Below are 21062 nucleotides of genomic sequence, written 5' to 3' on the forward strand. Positions count from 1 at the left end.
CCAAGTTGATGCATAATAGCTACACGTATTCTACCAGTGGAGATAGAGCTGACCTATTAGCAGACAAGATAAATTCAAACTTCTTCCCTCTATTTCTACCTGGCCTATACATGCTGTTCCCTTTATCAGTCTCCCCCCTTAACATTACCCCTGAATAAGTTATAAAGGCTCACACAAAGTTGAAAACTACTAGCTTAGTGGGACCCAATAGTATGCCAATATGAAACACTGTCTTACTGACTCATTCTGCAATCTATTCAACCTCATCCTCTTATCCATCTAAGTGCCTGAGGCTTAGGGAACTGCACTGGTCATCCCGTAAAAAAAGGGACACCCCACCCCCACCCCATGATGCTTGTAACTGTATGCCCATTAGTCTCGCAAGTCTTATTTGCAACATAATGGAATTTCCTTTTAAAATCTGCTTAGCCTGATCAACTTCTTTGAAAAGTCACTGAGGCCTTGGATGAAGGACAATCAGTACATATAGCTTATTTCAGTCTAGCCAAAGGTTTTCTCATCACTCTTTGCTCTGTCATTGTAGATAAACTTAGCAAATGCAATGCAAACCCTTTTGTTACTTGGTAGACATTTAACTTGCCCAACAATACAACCCAGCAAATTAAGATTGGGTTCACACTCTCCTCAAAAAAGCTGACAACTAGTGGTGCCCCTCTAGGGTGACTACTTGGACTCCTGCTATTTGGAATTTACTTCGCTGACATCAAAAGTGGTAACAAAGACAGACCAATTTTGCTGACTGTAAATTTAAAGACATTATCAACTCCTCTGGGGATGACACAGAGGTGAAGTGTGTAGCATTGTCAACTCACAAAAAAAGGTTTTCCAATTTAGTCCTCTGTGTGTAGACTGCATATGCTCCCTGTGTTCATGTGGCTTTTCTCCAGGTGCTCCAGCTTCTTCCCACATTCCAAAGATATTGAACACTCTAAACTGGCTGTAGGTATGAGTGCACGTGTGTTTGTGTGGGTTCGTGTGTGTGTGTGTGTGTGTGTGTGTGTGGCTTAGAAGAACAATCAAGGCAGGTCTGGCCACACAGTGGTGTGAGGACTGGCTGTAGATAATGGCCACTGTTTATTTGACACCCCAATACCATGTATTAACCAAGAAAAATGGGGTTGATGATGATAACATACACAACGAGTGCCATGGCCATGGTCCCAAGCAAAATGCCAAAAAGTGTAGTATTATATCCTTTAGCAAACAGGGACATCCTTTCTCCTATCATATTAAATGTGCCCTGCTCAAAACAGATACAGTTGTCTGAGACCAGGACACATTTGTTGCCAATGAACTCAACCTTGGCCACCATGTAGTCACAGCTGTTAGGAAATACTTCTATTCACCCAGCTGGACTACTAAGGGTATTTTCTCCATGTCCAAGGTTGTTATCATACCTCTCTATTCCTCTTCTGGTTTGCACCTGTCCAAACATATGACCTGGCTTGAATGATTCTAATATTTCTTCACAAAGAAAATCAAGTGTTTAAGTTCCATTCCCTATGCAGAATACATTAAAGTTATATTTCTCTTCTCTGTTTCATAACAGCTGTTTAGGGGTGACCATTGCCTGGCCTACAAAGCCTCAAATGACCCTGAACTGGATGATCACCTTGACAATCCCAAAACTGGCAACACCTGGACACCCATACTAAATACATTAACCTTTACTAAAATATAAACCAAACCCACTAGCATTACAGATACTTTACTCAAAGAGTTCTAATCCTTTGTAAGAGTATTTCCTTTCCCGTCTTCAATCACAACCTGGGTGAGTAAGATGGGTAACCATGACTGCATCCCTGATCACATTCCTCTGTATTAGAAAATAAAAGCTAAGTTTGTTTCATAGACTCTTACAGAAATCAAGAACTCAGAGGTACAATATAGTAGAATTTGGAAATGGCACACTAAGGTAAAGTCTCCACTGAATTTAAAGAATACTACAACAAATTCAAAACTAAACTCTCACGGAGCAAAGAAAAAAGATTTTCTAATATGACCAGCAATTCATCAACACAAATCAGCTACTGTATGTCAGAAAAATCACTCAACTACAACGTGCTCTCCCCAGTAAATCTCCACAAAGTAGCTACCTAGTTTTGTAGATATAAAGCATTACATAGAGGATTATGATCAAGTTGGTAATGATAACCCACTAATTATTTGTTTGAGACTTGGATGCCAAGAAACTCACCTCGAGACCAAAGCTTGAGAGGTGAATCTTGGCATTTTTGTTGAGAACACATAATACAGGGTTATGATCAATAACATGATCATAATTCTTTGTAGTACATGCAGCTTTATCTGCCCCATGTAATATTAGTTAAAACGGGAAAAATTATACATGTTTTGTCAGCTTTCAAAGCAGTAAAGTACTTAGATGATACTGTCAAAAAGGCAGTGTAATGCTGTATGTCACTTTTACAGTCTTGACTGCTCATATTTTCACAGAACGTCCAGATTATTGCTTCAGACTTTTAGTTTGTTCCTATTAAAATCTGCGGTTTTCAGACAGACCACTGAGGACTGAAGTTACTAAATAATGAAATGCATTGGAGTTTCGTAGGTTCATAGGTGTGTACTAGGCTAATGGCCCTGGACCCTTTACAAGTCTAGCCCATAGAAGTGGCCTGGTATCATGCTGCCGTTAGTTCTCAGTGCCTCTATCAGGTACAGCCACTGGAGTGATCCCCGGGGTGAACTTTCTATTGCCCATCCACTCAAGATTTCTATTGAAGAGGGCCAATGAGGTGCTCTGCTTGACATGTATGGAAAGGCTATTCCAGAGCATGGGCAGTCTCTGGGTTATGAACCTGTCCCTCCAGCATGTTTTATTGATTTTGATAATGAGGTTGAGGTCTCTGGAGCATGTGGTGCAGAGGGATTGGGATTTCTTTAGATACAGCATTTCTAACAGAGCTGGGTCAGACATGGCTTTGTAAGTCAAGCAGAGATCACCTTTTTGTAGACGATATGAGTCAGAGAATAGCTGGAGTTTTTTGAGTCTGTCCATGTAGGACATGTGTTTAATGTCTAGGATCCTCTTTGTGAGGTACTTTTGTGGCCTTTGCAGCTGCTGCATGTGTCTAGTGAGGTGCATGCCAAATGGGGCATTATACTCGATGATTGGCCTAATGTGAGAAGAGTAGAGAGAGATGATGATCTCTTTCTTCCTGGATGCAAAACCCTTGGTAATGAGATGTGCCACATAGAAGGACTTTTATGACCACAGTGACAATGTGGTGGTCGAAGGAGAGGTTGCTGTCAACCTGTGTCACAATATCTCTTTTAACACCTTCAGTGTTCAGTGGACTCCCATCGATGTAGTAATTAATGGGAACTAAGTTTTTCCCAAAGGGGATGATGATGCATTGTTTGGCCTTAAGCTTAAGGCCATGGTTTCAACACCAGTCATTGTTCTCAGTGAGGCCTTTCTGAAGGATGTCTACATCACATGGGGAGTTAATAATGGCTCCCAGCTTGCAGTCACCTGTGAACTTGGTCAGCCAGAGTCCCTCCATGTTAGCCTGGACATCTGAGAAGTAGATGTCAAACAGGAGAGGACCCAGGACCGATTCCTGTGGGACTCCACTCATGACTGGTCGGCAGTCTGACTTGGAGCCCACTACTTTCATACTGTGGGTTCTGTCAGCCAATTTGCAACCCACCTAGTGATATAGGGGTTAATCCCTAGTTTGTTGAGTTTATCAATAATTCCTGAATGAGGAATGGTATCAAAGGCCTTGGCCAGATTGAGGTAGGCTGTATGAACTGCCTTGCCCTCATCCACAGCTCTGGTGATTGACTCAAAGAAGTCAACCAGGTTGAGCGGGCATGATCTACCTTTCACAAAACTAAATTGCATGAGAATGTCAAGTTTGTAGAATCCCTATATCCTTGTTAGTTAGGTCCATGATGATGTGCTCCATAGCCTTACATATCAGACTCATCAGACTAATGGGGCAATAATTCCCAGGGTCTGAAGTTACTCCCCCTTTATGGAGAGGGATGACTGTAGCAATGCACCATTCTATAGGGACAAAGCCTGAGGTGAGGCTGTGATTGAACATAGCACACATATTTGGTGCCAGTCCACTTTGTAGTTCATGTATAACACATCCAGGGATACTGTTGGGTCCCATGGAAGCTGTATTCTTGGCCTTGGACAATGCAGATTTAACCTGTGCTGCAGTAATGCTGGGTGCCTGGCATTCCTCTAGTATTGTGATTGGTCCTTGGGGGGGTAAAGTTGGCACTGAATCTGTCGGTCAGTATGTTGGCAATATCTGTCGGTTCAGTATAGAAGGCACCATTGTGCAGTAACTCAGAGCAAACCTGGGTATTGCCATGTAGAGTCTTGATATAACTATAGAAGGCTTTGTGGTTGTTTTTAGTGTTTGCCACAATTCTGCCTTCGTAACTGGCTTTAGAGGTTTTGATGAGAGATCTCAACTTTTTGTTGAGGATAAAAAGGGAGTTTTTCCAGTCTTGGTACTTCACCTTTTTTGCAACAGTTTCTTCCTTCTGTTGTAAAGTTTATTAATGGTAGGGGATCACCATATTGGCTTCCTTTTTTTGGAGGAGAGTGTATTGGTTCTGTTGGGTATGGCTAGTTCCATGCATTTATGTATGTGTTCGTACAGTGCATCGGTGTATGATTCGGCAGTCATGCATCTATTTTCCATTGACATGGGTGCTGTGAAGTTAGCCACCTCTGTTTTTAGGAGCCCAAAGTCAGTTTTGGAGATGTTTTTCATGGTGGTTACCTTTGCGGGGGGTGTGGGTAAGATGTGGATTTCCATGGTGATTAATTTGTGGTCGTATCTAACCAGGGAGGAATTGACTATTGGTGTAGAGCAACTGTTGCCCATGTTAGAAATAACCAGGTCAAAGATGTTGCATCCTCTAGTGGGGGTAAGAATGAACTGGTCCAGTGCATTGGAACTGATGAATTCCACGAAGTGTTGGGCCAGTGTATTGGTGCATGAGTAGTTTTCCCAGTTGATGGAGGGGTAGTTGAAGTCACCTAGTATGAGAGTGTTGGGTTGGACCTTAAGAGTTTCCAGGGTGCTTAGGAACATGGAGTGAGAGTCTTGGGACATGGTTGGGGACCTATAGCAGGCTAGGACCTGAATCGTTGTCTTACTCAATGTTAGTTGTACCTGAAGTATCTCAGATGCATTATGCTGGGCTACTAGTCTGGAGGCGTGCATATCCTTTATGAATATGGAGACACCACCACCTTTGGAGCTTTGGTCCATGTTCTGGGGCCAAATGGTGTGAAATTATATATCCTGGTAGTGCAGGGATGCTTTGTACTGCTTTAAACCAGGTCTATGTTACAGTACAAATGTCGATGTTCTCCATTTTGAGGAGTGCTTTGAGCAAGTGCATCTTGAGATTTAGACTTCTAGCATTGAGCAACATGACCCTCAGATTGCATTTATTTATAGCTGTTACAGTGGTAATTTGGTCTTTGGAACATCACCTAAAAAAGGCACTATAGGGGTGGCAAGAGCCTTAGCCAGTATCTGGAAACCCAGGGGTGACAGATGCAGGCCATCTCTGGCATTGAAGGCTTGGTGCCAAAGCGCTAAGTTTGAATTAAATTTTGGTGAAAACTGTTTTGCGGTCCGTGACTTTTATACTGTGGCATTTTATTTATTGTCTTGTTGCTGTGGTGTTTTGCATCTCTGGCAAAGCATTGAGGTGTGTCAATCATGTCATCCCAAGCAGACAAATACTGTATCCCCTTAGAATGACACCAGAAACTTAGCCAATTGTTGAAGTCAATCATTTTCTCCTTGTACTGTGGTATAATTCTGGGTGATGGTAGGATGCTGCTCAGGGCTAGGGTCATACCTGCCTGGGCCACATAATCCAAGAGCTCCTCCATGTCTCTTTTCATGTAGTCCAGGGAGTTACATCTCAGGTCATTCACACCCAGAGTTCATATCCTTCAGAAACTACATGCTAACACAAATCTTGTTATTTTACCAACATTCCAAGTTTACTAGAGGAACTTGGGAACACATTACTGGTATAGATAGCAAGCAGAAACAAACCTTTTGTTCTGCTGCTGTCATTTGCTGGTCAGTATAGGCAGATTTTACTGCCTAGTGAGTGGCCTGACCTTAACAACTTTAGCAGGGGTGCTAAATATTTGTTAAGGTCGGTTACGCACCACTACGGTGCTTAATTGGACTATCTTTTTTCCGAATATTAGAGAGTAATCTCTGCCCTACGACTCTGTAATGAACACCTCCTTGCCAAACAGTAATTTCCAAAGTACTGGTAACTTCATTACCTCTCTCAGTCTCAAACCACTTGTATTGGCCATTTATGAAAACACAAAGTAAATCAACCCAAAATCACTGTCAGCCAATGAACCACATTTTAAGTACCTGAAAATCACTACAGACACTACAGCATATATAATAACCACAATTATTAACCACTCAGTCAACAAGATGTACATAAGCTATTGAAAAAGGCAATCATATTACCCCATCATAAAGCAGGATCAGAATAATGTAGCAACAATTCCATCCCCTCATACCTCTATTCCTCTTATTTACCCTTATCAAAGCTTCCTGAAAAAAATGCATTCACAAACACCTAAGAAATAAACATACCCTATCAGCCTTCCTGCATGGCTTCAGACCACATTGTAGAATCAACTCAGCACTTTCTCCCTCTATCTCTCTTTGAAACAGTTCATGAGAAGTATGCTTAGTCTGGAAAAAACAAGTGAACTATCCTTACTTCTGACAAACGTGATACCGTTAACAAAAACATTCTACTACAAAGGCTCCTCAACTGTGGCATATCAAAACAGTCACTGCACTGACTCAATTCTAAATTGCAGGTTTCATGCTGTTCAGTGGGAAGGTATGAGCTTATAACAATCTGTGAACATCCCAAGGAGTTTCTGTTATTATTTCTCATAACAATGTAATCTTTTTGGAATTATCAAATTGAATACAACACAAACAATACCACATGTTGCTATTTTTTTTAAAAAAGTATACTATGAATTGCAGCCTACCTTGAAAAACAAACTTCTCTCATATGGAATCTTAGATAACATATGACCTACAACTGAATATCTCAAAGAAAAATCTATGCATTTTCTGCAAACCATGGCAATCTGGACACCTCCTCACAATTTCAGTTGCACAGTAAAAGCAGAATTCAAGTTAAAGATATATTGTCATACACATTTGAGCAACATGTTAATACAGTTGTATTAAAAGCTAGCCAAAAGCTGGGTATTCTCTAGAGTGCTAAGCAGTTTATGATTGTATATTCACATGCCAATTTTCCAAATAATTTATATGCCCTAGTTTCTTATATGCATAAAATATTCTAACAAATTGCTCTTCTAACCAAGCAGTAAAAAAATGAGCAGGCATTCAGTAAAACAGCAAAAATAGCATTAGGCCATACTATGAGGACCTACCATGGCAACTCACTCATGTCTGTGCAATGGTTTGAATGCAAGCAAAAATTAAACATGTCAGTATTAAGAACTAACCACAGCATACTGTGCCTTCCAGGTTGGGGTGGATCCCTGTAAGGATCATTAAAATGGTTTATGCTCTCACACCCATATTATTGAACAAATAAATGGAGACCCAAGAAATTTTTAACTAAGATGATTCAGGGTGTTCAGCACATGCCTTACATGGACAGACTGAAGTATTTGTTACTGTACTCAGTAGCACATAGGTTGCTAAGGGGAGACTTCTGCCTGGCTTACAGAGCAATCTCTGACCTCAACCTGATGACATTGCTGCACATCCGTAAGCCAAACTGGATTAGAATTACCCACTCTACTGACCTAAATCTGGTCTGCAATTTAAATAGGACATGCTGGAGAGACAAATTCATCTCACAGCAGTTGCCACTTGTCTGGAATAGGCTACCAATTCATGTTAAGCAGAGCATCTCTATGACTCTTTGTAGATAAGTTTGTCATTTGTAAATATTAATGTAAGGGACATGCTTGTTCTCCTTGCTAAATAGTGAACTTCAAAAATGTAACCACATTGCACTCTGCTGGAGGAAAGCTGATAAGTCAAGCATGGTATAATTCTTTGATCTAAAACCTGGAGTCAAGATGTCTGAATGAAGGAATTCTGGCTATTGTTTTGAGGCCAGAGTTAATTGTTAGAATTTACATGTGTAATTTCTTTTATTGCTCTGGCTTCCAGACCAGCTGCAAGATCAAAAGTCTATTAACCTCTGAGTTTCTGTTAGCCTGGGAACCAGGAAGAAATTATGTAATCTGAAATGAATCAGTGGTATTGTGTTATCAATTTAAGGACAGAAAGAATGACAGCATTTAGCATTTGTCTTGAGAACATCCAAATCACCAGCAGTCTTGCACTATATGTAAGTTTATTTTAGAGCTGGGTTTTCTCTTAGATATAGCTAGGAAATAGGAAGATTAGATTATTTGTTTCTGTATTGATGTCATAACTTTTCTACTGTATTATTTTAAGCATTTCCCTGTCATCTCTGAACTTTTGACTAGCACTGTGTAGTAAGAAGTATTATCTTGTGTTTTTATTATTATTAAATATTTTTAAACCTTTCAATTGTGGCTGTTTTGTGTAGAGATAATTTAAGCTCTAGAGTGCATTGCATGTATATAGTGATACTGTCCAAGCCACTCTAATAAGCCTAGACTGTTCAGTTGCACTTACCATTTGGATAATAATATTGCATAGCAAAATTGGACACCCTTTCATAAGGGCTTTTTAGTAGCTGATAAATATTAGTGGGTGGGGGCAAGGGGTACTACTATATAGTCTGGGTAAAAGGGGCACAGCTGGAGAACCTGTGCCAACCTTCCCCAGGAGTGTCTGTGTGGTTGTATATAATTCTTATCTCAATGTGTGTGTGTGTGTGTGTGTGTGTGTGTGTGTGTGTGTGTGTGTGTGTGTGTGTGTGTGTGTGTGTGTGTGTGTGTGTCAGCTACTTGGGCAAGGACATGAAGCACTGGTTGGACAGAGAGGTTTTAGCTTGCCCACTAGGCTGAGATCTGGGCCCTATAGCTGCGCCAGTGGGGAGTCTTATTGGGGACCTGGAGAGAAATAGAGAAACCAGACCCAGACTGACTGTGATTTCTGTGTGCTCTTAAGGGAAATTGTAATTTACTGTGTGTGTATTTATTATCCTTTCCCTTTGTGGAAGCCCCTCACTGGTATTAGTGAGGATTGAGGCTCATTGACTGCTGGGCCAGTCCACAGGCGTCACATATTGTTTGGCAGTGGTGAGATATCCACACCACATATTAATTGGTTGGCAAATACTAATTGGTTTGTAGTGGTGTGTGTAGTGTAAATTCCTGTAACTTGTGTACGGTGATCACTGAAGGTGTTTTTGTACTCTAAATCAGCCACACAGTGAAGACACAGAGTTCAGATCACATTTCTTTTTTTTCTTTTGTTAGCTTAGTTAGTCAGGGAGAGCAGGCAAGCATGTCAGCAGAGGAGTACGGAAAGCTGAAAAGGAGCCAGCTGACTGAGATGTGCCAGGCTAGGGGACTGGTGCATGGAAACCTGACTAAGGCAGACCCGATTACAGCTTTGGTAACAGCTGCATCAGAAACACCAACCATGAGGACAATCAGACTGGCAGTGGAGGTCTACCACACTTAGAGAATGGACAGCTCAACCTTTCTGCAGAGGACTTAAAAATCCATCTGGAGCTAAAGAGACTTCAGTTGGAGGCCAGGCATTTTGAAACAGAAGCAGCTGAGAGACTGAGGCATCTAGAGAGTGAGGACAATGACAATGAGAAACGGTGACATTTGCAGGCTGAGGAGAATGAGAAACTGCTACTCCTGGAAGCTGATGAAAAGGAAAGGCAGAGGCAACACAAGAAGGAGATGCTGATTCTTCACCAGAGTCATGGAGGTAATGGGGAAGGGAGTAACCAGACCCCAGTAGCACAAAAGGTCAGTAAGTTTCTTCTGCAGTTTACAGAGGGGATAATTTTGAGAGGGTATGTAAACAGCATGATGTTGACCAAAGGCTCTGGGTACGGTTCCTGATCCTCTTACTCCATGGTAAAGCTGTAACTCTGTTGTCTAAAATTTCTGATCAAGAATGTTTTGATTATACTACTCTTAAGAACTGCTTGTTAGAATTCTTTAAGCTAACACCTGAAACGTATGGGGAAAAAGTTTTGTGAGCATGGAAGCAAGGCAGATGAAAGTGTGTGTGAATATGTTGCTGAACTGGGCACTTATTTTGTTTTGAGACCAGAGATAATTGCTAGAATTCACATGCATAATTTATTTTATTGCTCTGGCTTCCTGACCAGCTGCAAGATCAAACGGGCTATTAACCTCTGAGTTTCTGTTATCCTGGGAACCAGAAAGAAATTATGTAGTCTAAAATGAATCAGTGGTACTGTGTTATCAATTTAAAGACAGAAAGAATGAGGGCATTTAGCATTTGTCTTGAGAATATCCAGCTCACCAGCACTGCTTGTGTTCTATATGTAAGTTTATTTTAGAACTGTGTTTTCTCTTAGATGTAGCTAGGAAATAGGAAGATAAAATTAGTTTTTTCCTGTATTGATGTCAGAACTTTTCTACTGCATTATTTGAAGCATTTCCCTGTGATCTCTGAACTCTTGACTAGCACTGTGTAGTAAGAAGTATTGTCTTGTGTTTTTATTAATTATTTAATATTTTCAGACCTTTCAATGGTAGCTGTTAGCCACTCCAATAAGCCTTGACTGTTCAGTTGCATTTAGCATTTGGATAATAATATTGCACAGTATAATTGGACACCCTTTCAGAAGGACCTTTTAGTAGCTAATAAATATTAGTGGGTGGTGGCAAGTGGTACTACCATATAGTCTGGGTAAAATGTGCACAGCTTGAGAACCTGTGACAGCCTTCCCTAGGAGTGTCTGTGTGGATGTATATAATTCTTATCTCAAAGTGTGTGTGTGTGTGTGTGTGTGTCTGTGTGTGTGTGTGTGTGTGTGTGTGTGTGTGTGTGTGTGTGTGTGTGTGTGTGTGTGTGTGTGTGTGTGTGTCAGCTACTTGGGCAGGGACACGAAGCACTGGTTGGACAGAGAGGGTACTGGAGGTTTTAGTTTGCCCACTAGGCTGAGATCTGGACCCTATAGGTGTGCCAGTGGGGAGTCGTATTGGGGACCTGGAGAGAAAGGGAGAAACCAGCCCCAGACTGATTGTGATCTCTGTGTGCTCTTAAGGAAACTGTACTTTGCTGTGTGTGTATTTATTATCCTTTCCCTATATGGATTCCCCTTACTGGTGTTAGTGGTGTGGATTGAGGCTCCTCGATTGCTGGCCCAGTGCACGGGCGTCACAAGGACCATAATGTAGGCAATGATATACACTATCTACAAATATGTCATTGTGCTATCTTTCAGCCTAGCTCATATAAAATGTAGTCTGCAACTTAATGCATCCTATTGAGTCTGTTATGCTGATCAGATTATCAACTATTTCTGCCATTTAATTTCTCCAAGTCTTTTGGGTTTTTAATACCATGATGGGAATGAAACTTATCCCTAAGTCAAAGTATGATTAAAGTTCATGAAATTAGTATTGTTTCAATCTTTGATGTTACCCAGAAGTGCTCTTTGCAGCATCTGCAATTGCCTAGAACTGACTCCTTCTGCACTTCATACAGAGTTACTTGTGTTGGTAACATATTTAAGTGTGACTTTAAATTCGTGTTTATGAGACCCATTGTGCTCCTACTACTACTGGAACTGCCTGGTATCCTTTTTCCACACTGCCCTCATTTCTGCCTGTAAATCCTGGTACTTTATGACTTTTTATTTCTCTGTATGTAACTCACTGTATTCGCTGGGTGTAGCAATTTCAATGATCAGTGCTACTTCTTTTCTTGTCTTCTTTTCATGAACTACTATATCCGGTTTTCTCGCATCTGTTTTTTGAACTGTTGGTAATGGGTGATCCCATGTGATATAAACGTCATCATTTTCTGTAATGCTTGGTGGCTCATGTCTCCAATTCTTCTCAGCTAGTTCAATACTATAATGTTTGCACAACCCCCAATGAAACAGATTTGCCACATTATTACGCCCTTCAGTATACAGACCTTCTGCCATTAGTTTATCACACCCAACAAAATGTGTGACTGTTTCCAGTTCTTTTTTACAAAACCTACATGTATCTGCTTCTTCCACATGTTCAGTGGACTTTGTAAACCAGCATGCATGTAGTCCACTATTCTGTGCCCCCAGTATTAACCTTTCATCTTTGGTTTTAAAGTCACCTCTCCTTAACCATTCCTGTGTTCAGTCCTGATCAACATGAGGCTTTTCCAGGAGTTTTCTATACTTGCTACTATATTTATGCATTTTCCACATTTCTTGCCTTCTCATCTGATGCTTCACCTTATATTCTTTCTTTTGTTTTTTTTTTTTTGGCACATTCAGTTGCACCTGATTTTTATCTTTTGCTTTGGCTTCCATTACTTCTTAGCCTACCAGTGCTTCTGGTAAACTGAACAGGAAAGTCACCTTAGACTTATTCTCCTCATGTTTTAAAACTTTCACTAAGTTTGTGAGGTTAGAATATATGTATGCAGTCCTACGATTGCAGATCTATACATGTAATCAATTTCAAGGAGGCCCATACCTCCTTCAGAACAAGGAATATGTATTCTTGGTATACACTATTATTTATAAATCATTTGATAAGCATGAAGCATCTTTCTTGCTTTCCTGTCCAGCTAATCTTTTTGGGGCCAGTCAGTTATCCCAAAACTGTAAGTAAGAACAGGAAGAGCAAATTGGTTTATAGCTTGGACTTTATTCTTACATGTCAGAGCTGTTTTCAGTATTAATTTTAGTCTTGTAAAACATTCTTTATTAAGTTTTGTTCGCATTTGTTCATGTTTTTTTTTCTGCAGTATACAGTGTACAATTAACTTTTTTGATGGTTCTAGGAGCTTTCTTATATATAGTTTTATCACAGTTTATGATACTATGTACAGCTTAATGTTTTATCTTGTTTTCTAGAGCTTTTCTTTGCATGACTAAATAAACAAAATAAGTAAAAAAAAAATGCAGACACTGATATATACATACAGCAGCAGAGTCAAAGAGAACATAGACTTCTGATGCATTAGTGGGCTGCACAGACTAGAGTGCCCACGCAGTACAGTACAGTATTGTGTTGTAGGTGGCATGAGAGCCACTAATGTCAAAGTGTAACAGGGTTGTAATGTCAAAGTGTAACAGGGTTGTACAAACTGGTAGCCATGGCCTACACTATAAGAAACACAACCTACAACAATGCAAGAACATTAACAGCCTGTAATACCATTCATTGGGCACACAGGTAAATTATGTGTGTGTGTGTGTGTGTGTGTGTGTGTGTGTGTGTGTGTGTGTGTGTGTGTGTGTGTGTGTGTGTGTGTGTGTGTGCGTGTGTGTGTGTGTGCGTGTGAGCGTGCGTGTGTGCGTGTGTGTGTGTGTGTGTGTGTGTGTGTGTGTGTGTGTGTGTGCATGTGCGTGTGTGTATGTGTCTTTTAACATTTTGGTTATATGCTGTAAAGTACTACCGTTGACACTATTCTGTCAGTATTATATGCCATATGAGCTTAAAGGAAGGAGAGAAGCTCAGCATTTTCCACAAAAAGATGCTCAGGAGTTACATATTATGATAGCAAATGGGAGCAAATTTAAGGAAAATTTGAAAGACGCTTTCACTGAAAAGATTTATCAAGGCATACTGCATGTGTCAGTTTAGTGCAGAAGATTAACAGTGTAACCTACCAACCTATTTCACTATCTAGTACTGTGTTTGATTCTTTCAACATCTGCCTACCTTGTTAGCTTTTGCAAGTCTACACAGGAATGTGAGGCTACTAGTCACAGCAAACAACAAAGCCTACAAGTTGTAAAAAGGAGGAACAGGGAGCTGGGGAGACTAGCTAAAAGGCACTGAAGATTGTAAATGTAGCTAAAGTTAAGGATGAAAAGGAATTATCAGAAGGGATCAAAAAGAGAAACAAGTTGGGTATTTTGTTTTTTTAGGTGCATAGCAGAATGGGGTGGGGTGCAGGATGGACCAAGATGAACAAAGATGAGAGGCAGATCCCAGAAGACTGGGAAAAAGCAGAAGTACTGAATGAACACCTCAGTTTTCACAAAAGAAAGCAAGAGAAGGGAAGCCATGCTGACAAGGAGGCAGGACACAAAGGGGAGAAGAGTGGACAGAGACCAAGACACAGGGAAAGGAAGTTCAGAGGGAACCACCTGCCCTAGACAGAAAAAAAAAGAGCTAGAGGGGTTTTCAGCTCCACTGTTTGTTGGCAGACCCACAGATGAGTATGTTCTACAGGTTGCTGATTAGTGCAGAGGTGAGAGGTGAGTGGATGCCATTAAGTGTAGTACAATTGTATTGGGGGATATCAGAAAAAACATGGGGGAACTACAGATCTGTTATCAACTGTCGCAGGGGAAGTCATGCAGAGAATATTGAAGGAAAATCTGGCAGGACTTCTACAGGGAAACAATCTCAAGCACAAGCAACATAGGCCCATGGCCACAAGGAGCTATCAGTTAAACCAGATCCAGTTTTAAGACAGGGTTACAGATGAACTTGATAGGGGAGTGTCAGAAAACATAGTCTACCTGTATTCAGTTCCACACAGAATGCTGAATGGACAACTGGAGAAACTGGCAATAGGGCCATGTCTGATGAAATAAATAGCTGCATGGTTGAACGGTAGGGCACAAGGTTTTGGTGAGAAGTACAATGTTTGGAATTAGGAAACTGGCAGTTCAGTACAGCAGAGGTCTACACCGAGTCCATATTTCTTCAGTGTGTTTGCTTCAGACATATCTGAGGGAAGAGAGACCATGCTAAAGATGAGAAATCATGCTAAACTGCAGTCTCAATTTCTATGCTGATGACACAAAAATAAGTGCAGCAGTAGATGATAGGAAGAAGAGTCTAAGGATGGATTTGGAAAGCCTGGGCAAGTTGGCAGAAAGGTGACAATTGTAGTGCAGTGCAAACAAAAACAAAGTACTGCATTTAAGCCACAACAATGCTCATAATTTATCAGCCGGGGGAATGGAATTGATGACAACAGAGCAAGAAAAGGATCTGAGAGCATTGATCACATCTAGACTGAACAACGTGGAATGTAGTGAGAAGGCAATGGCAGCAACAAACATAATGTTGGGAATTATCCTTAAGGGGATCACAGGGCAAAGAGGCAATGCTTTCACACAACAGAGCCTTGGTCAGACCACACTTTGAGTACTGCGTGCAGCTCTTGAGTCTGTATAAGGAAACAGACATCAGGCTGCTAGAAGAAATCCATAAAAATGTGACCAGAAAGACCAATGGGATTGAGAGGAAGAAATATGACCAGATACCTTGAGACCAAAAGAGATTGGGGGGGGGTAAAATATTGGTGTCAATATTACATCAAGGAGATGTGAAAAGATCATTCTGAACAGGAATAAGAAGATATAGTGCAGGAAGGGAGCATGCTGCAGATTGTAGGGAGTGATTACTCCCTGCATGTCCAAAACTACTTTTTCACAACAGAGCCATGACTAGCTTTTCTGACAACTTGTACAGATCCCTCATCTGGTGACCCCTTAACTAAAAGTTAAGGACAAAAAAAGGCACTGAAGTGCTTCAGCCCTGAATGAGAATGCAGTATCAGCATTCATTTCTGAATATCAGTGCTGCTTCTATCAGTCATAAAGCTCTGAATGGTGATACTGCACTACCACCCAATTGACATCTGACTTTTATGCCCAACCCCACCCCACCCCAACAAGTTGTGCCACGAATGGCTGTCCCTGCACTGTTTCACAGAAAGGGTTGTGGATCCATGGAATGGATCACCAAAAGGAAAAGGGGAGCAGGTATTCCTAGAGGCATTCAAGAGGACTTTTGACAGGTAGAAAAGGACAACAGGGTAAATAGGGATGAAGGGAGAGTAGAATATAAAATGTACTTAAAAAGGCAGACTAGCTAGGCTTATCATCTCCTGTTATTAAGCAAAAAAGTAATGTAATATAAGTCACCTAAGCAGATGGTGCTTCTGAGTCCCCCCTTGAAAAAGGCACCTGTGCCGCAAGGATTTACTTGGATAACAAATCTTCTTTTGGCTTTTCCCGGTTAGGGGTCACCACAGTGGATCACCTGTCCGCTCATGATTGGCAGTGGAGTTTTTACGGTGTCAAGTTGCCAGTCTGGCACCCAACCTTCCACAGAAGGCACACACATGCACACACTCACGCCTAGGGCCAATTTAGAGTGTCCAATCCACCTACAGCATGTCTTTGGGATGTGGGAGGAAACTGGAGCACCTGGCGGAAACCCACACGACCACAGGGAGGACATGCAGACTCCGCACAGAAGGCACCCCAGCCGAGGATCAAACCAAAGAACCTCTTGCTGTGAGGTGGCAATGCTAACTGCTGCACCAAAGAAAATCCACCTCCTAGTAAGAGCTGGAGCAGAAATTCATCAAAATCCCAAAATGTTTTGGCTTGCATAAAGCATCCTTATAGGCTAGCAAGAAGAAACTATCCAAAGATGAAGCTGGTTCTGCATATTAAAATAGGCAAATAGTGAACAGACAGGCCTGGGGATTCTGCAGTCCATGTCTGCCACTACTGTGTACAGAAAAATGATTGTATGTATGCTCAATATGTATGAAGTGTTTTATGTGTACATTTATATGCATGTATATAAATATAATTTTTTTTGTTTCTTTCAGACTGGGCAAGGAAAGACATTTCCAGCGAGAGAATTTGTGAGGGCAACAAACAGTATGCATTTATCAATGAACTAAAAAATTATACAGATGCAGAGGTAACTCAGTTATTTTATTATTTATACAGATTTTGTTGCTTGTACTTAAATATATATTCTAGAGTCAGTTCATGAATATCTGAAAATTATATTATAATTGTCTCTACATTTTATTTATTTTATTTATATTTAAAATTTCAAAAGTCCACTTTAGTTCATGTGTTATTTGTCTAATTCCAATAAAAACTAACTACAGTCATTCTAAAGCATAGCAAACATCAATCAACAAGAAATATACACATGATCCAAGTCAGTCTGTTGACCAGTCATGAATGGAGCCCCACAGCACTCTGTCCTGGGCCCTCTCCTCTTTGGCATCTACTTCTCAAAAGTCCAGGCCAACACAGGAGGACTCTGGCTGACCAAGTTCACTGATGACTGCAAGCTAGGAGTCATTATCAACTCCCCAAGTGATGCAGATATCCTACAAAAGGGCCTCTCTGAGACCAATGAATGGTGTTGGAACCATGGCCTGAAGCCTGATGCCAGAAATGTGTTATTATCCCCCTTGGAAAAAAACTCAGTTCCCATAAATTACCACATTGATGGGAGCCCTCTGAACACTGATGGGGCCATAAGAGATCTGGGCACCCAGGTCGACAGCCACCTCACCTTCGACCACTATATTGCTACTGTCACCAGAAAGTCCTTCTACTTGGCATATCTTATAACCAAAGGTTTTGCATCCAGGAAGAAAGAGGTCATCATCCTTCCCTACTCATCCCTCATTAGACCAGTCATCGAATATAATGCCCCGTTTGGCATTTGCTTGACCAGACTCCTATAACAGCTGGAGAGGCCACAAAAGTACCTCACAAAAAAGGATCCTAGCCTTAAACACATCTCCTACATGAACAGACTCAAGAAACTTCAGCTGTTCTCAGTCTCTTATCATTTACTTAGAGGTGATTGCTGCTTGACTTACAAAGTCATGTCCTACCCAGCCCTACTTGAAATGCTACACCTAAAGAAATCCTAATCCCCCCAAGCCACACACTCCAGAGATCAAAACCTCATTACCACAATTAACAGAACATGCTAGAGGGACAGGTTCATCTCCCAAAGACTGCCCATACTCTGGAATAAGCTTCCCATTCATGTCAAACAGAGCACCTCACTGGCCCTCTTCAAGATAAATCTTGATGAGTGGATGGATAACATAAAGTTCACTCGAGGGATCATTCCAGTTGCCCTACTGGATAGGGGCACTGTGAACTAACATCAAGTGGTATGGTGCCGGGGCAATTTTTTTGGGGCTAGGCTTGTAAAGGCTCCAGGGCCATTAGCCTAGTACACACCTATGAACCTATGAACGTATGAATTTTAACAAGCAGTTGTAAAGAACAAATAGCAGGAATTAGTAAATCTGATTTTGAAAGATTTCTGTACAAATACAACAGTCTTTATTACAAATTTCTGAGATATAATTTTAGTTATACATTTAGTTCCTAGGCTAAATGGACCAGACACAAAACATTAATTCAGTCATCCATTCCCATCATCTGTGTCATTCTGTTCAGGGTTATATGGGAGCCAAAGCCTGTCCTTGGAATCAATGGGAATGAAGCAGAGAAATATTCTAGGTGGGAGTCTAGTCTGTCCGAAGAAGCACTCACACACACACACACACACACACACACACACACACACACACACACACACACACACACACACACACAGCGAGTGCTCACACACATATACATACATGCGCATGCGTGCACACGCTAATGGGCAATTTAAAGAATTTCCAGTTCACCTACGGCATGCCTTTTGGATATAGAAGAAAAACAAAGTATCCAGCAAAAAACAAAATGGCCATAAAGGTGACAAGTAACTATATACAGTTGGTATCCCAGCCAGGAACCAAGCTGGAGAACGTAGTGCTGTGAAGCAGCAGTATTAACTGCCATTGAGCATATTGTAACTTAATCCGAGATATGGTACCTTGGAGTTAGATATAATGGGGCAGGGAGTGAACCCCCTGCAGGGGTGGTGTGAAGAGCTTTGCCCACTCCATATAAGAACATTTTTCAAGTCTATTATTCTCATCTAAACAGCCTTTGAAAAGTTTGCCATGGGTCCAGAGATCTACATCTAGCATTTTATTATACTTAACGTCAATAAAGTGAATATGACTTTGCTGACTATATCATAATCAAAATAAATGGAATAAATAACTTGGTAAATGAATAATGTGGTACATCATTGTGTGAAGTACAAATCAAATAACAGGTTTCATAGGTGTTTACTAGGCTAACTACCACAAGAGCCTTTTTAAGCCTAACCATGCATCCCAAATCTCTGACAAGTTCTGATACCCTTGATAAGTGTAAGCAAGGGCCTGGGAGATGAACCATTTACAGGTTATCTATGTCCATTAGAAACATAGATGCTAAACCAGGGATGAATTTCCGGTTTCCAATCCAGCTATGCAAGTTGTACTTTGTTGTATACATACAACTACAACCTACATCACCAAATTCTCAAGTTGTAATTGGGATATATACTTGCACAACAATCAAAATTTATTTTTTTTCCAAATCAACTCCATTCACCAACTGCCAAGTCTGAATCACCCAGTTACATCTCTCCAGTCTACAAGTTGCTTGCACCTGTACAACTCTGGAAGGGCATGTCATAATCCATCTTGGAATTTTCTCATCAATCTCCATTGAACTAAAACCTAAAATGCCACTGCTTACATCATCTGATCTGACATATCAAAGGACACAACAGCTGCATGGATTACCACATCCACCTCAAGCCTTACTTTTATCTTGTCTTTTCTCTTTACTACATTTGTGTCTAAAACCGTGTCAAATCATCAAAATGACTTTATATTTCCTACGATGTATTTATCTTAACTTCTTATATTATTTCTGCTCTTATTTTATTTCTCTCTCTGGGTCCCCTCTGGAAATGGATTCTACCTAGGTAACACAGTACTTAAAAAAGAAAAAAATAAGTGTTTGAGGGATGCGGACTGAAGCAGGTGGATGGGAAGATTTGGATAGAGAATGCAACTTGGGATATATGTGTATGGGTACGAGGAAGGTGGAACCAAAATGGCTGATTTACAGAAAAAGTTACTATATTGATGGTATCAAACAGTAGGCCCACAATGTCAAATGTCAATTAAGCTGCATAATAACTTTCTGAATTCTTTGCAACAGTGACATAATACTATTCTGTTTCAGAGCACGGAATTCTTTATGTACATGATTATTCTCATAACAAATTATGTATACAAAAATAATTATTTATTCATTCAGTTACAGTTACCTGCGTAATCCATTTCAGAGTCATATAGGAATCTGGAATTCATCCTGACAGTCACAGGGTACAAGGCACGGAAACTGATCTTGGCTCATCATATAGTGCACACACACTTGTCCACACACTACTGCATGAGTGCACACTAGAGCATGAACACACTCACACTCATGCAAGTGTGCATGCACACACACTAACGCACACACACACGCTCAAGCAAGCACACGCTCATACATATTCATGCTCGCTCACTAACACACATGCACTCGCAAGAGCACACACATTCACAGAATGTATACCTACAAGCAATTTGAAGGAGTGCCAATTCATCTACAACATGTTTTGGGAAATTATAAAAATTAAAAAGCTTTAGTAAAAAAACAAGGCATCTGAAAGCGTAACATTAAAACATTTCCTTTTCTACACATTATGTAGCCATGTTTAAATTAAAATGCAAAGCTTTATTAATTATCTACCTCTAAAGAAGGGTGTGACAACCCCCTCTTAACCCCGAGCCAGTAATCAAGGAGACTCAATCCTCACCACTGACACTGGTGAAAGGCAGTCACTGAAAACAGGAATGGATTTGCACAGCATTTCAAATGGGATTGGACTCTATCTCTCCAGATCCATAACAAGACCCCCGCCTTGGAGCACTGTGTCCCAGTTGCAAGTATCTGCACTGCAAAAACTCAACTCTCAAAAATAAGTAAAAAAAAATAGAAAATTATGTAAATATTACTTAAAATAAGCAAAATATCTGGCAACAGAGCAAGAAAGTTTCACTTGCCAAAAATATTTTAAAACAAGTATATATTTCTAGCCTCCAACCCCCCCCCCCCCCCCATGGGCATCTTAAAACTAATGCATTCAGACTTAAAAACAGTAAATT

The 21062-nt window shown here is 40.7% G+C and overlaps 1 protein-coding gene across 1 annotated transcript in view; it reads left to right on the forward strand.

Moving 5' to 3' along the window:
* Positions 1-21062, forward strand: part of LOC122809527 (lectin-like) — a 538335-nt gene that overhangs the window by 203116 nt on the left and 314157 nt on the right. The window contains exon 4 of the mRNA XM_044081096.1: positions 16803-16897. Within this exon, the coding sequence (XP_043937031.1) occupies positions 16803-16897 (95 nt within the window). The remainder of the gene's footprint in view (positions 1-16802; positions 16898-21062) is intronic.

This window comes from Protopterus annectens, chromosome 1.part1, assembly GCF_019279795.1.
Source record: "Protopterus annectens isolate FY-2018-M chromosome 1.part1, PAN1.0, whole genome shotgun sequence".
In the NCBI taxonomy this organism is placed as follows: Eukaryota; Metazoa; Chordata; order Ceratodontiformes; family Protopteridae; genus Protopterus; species Protopterus annectens.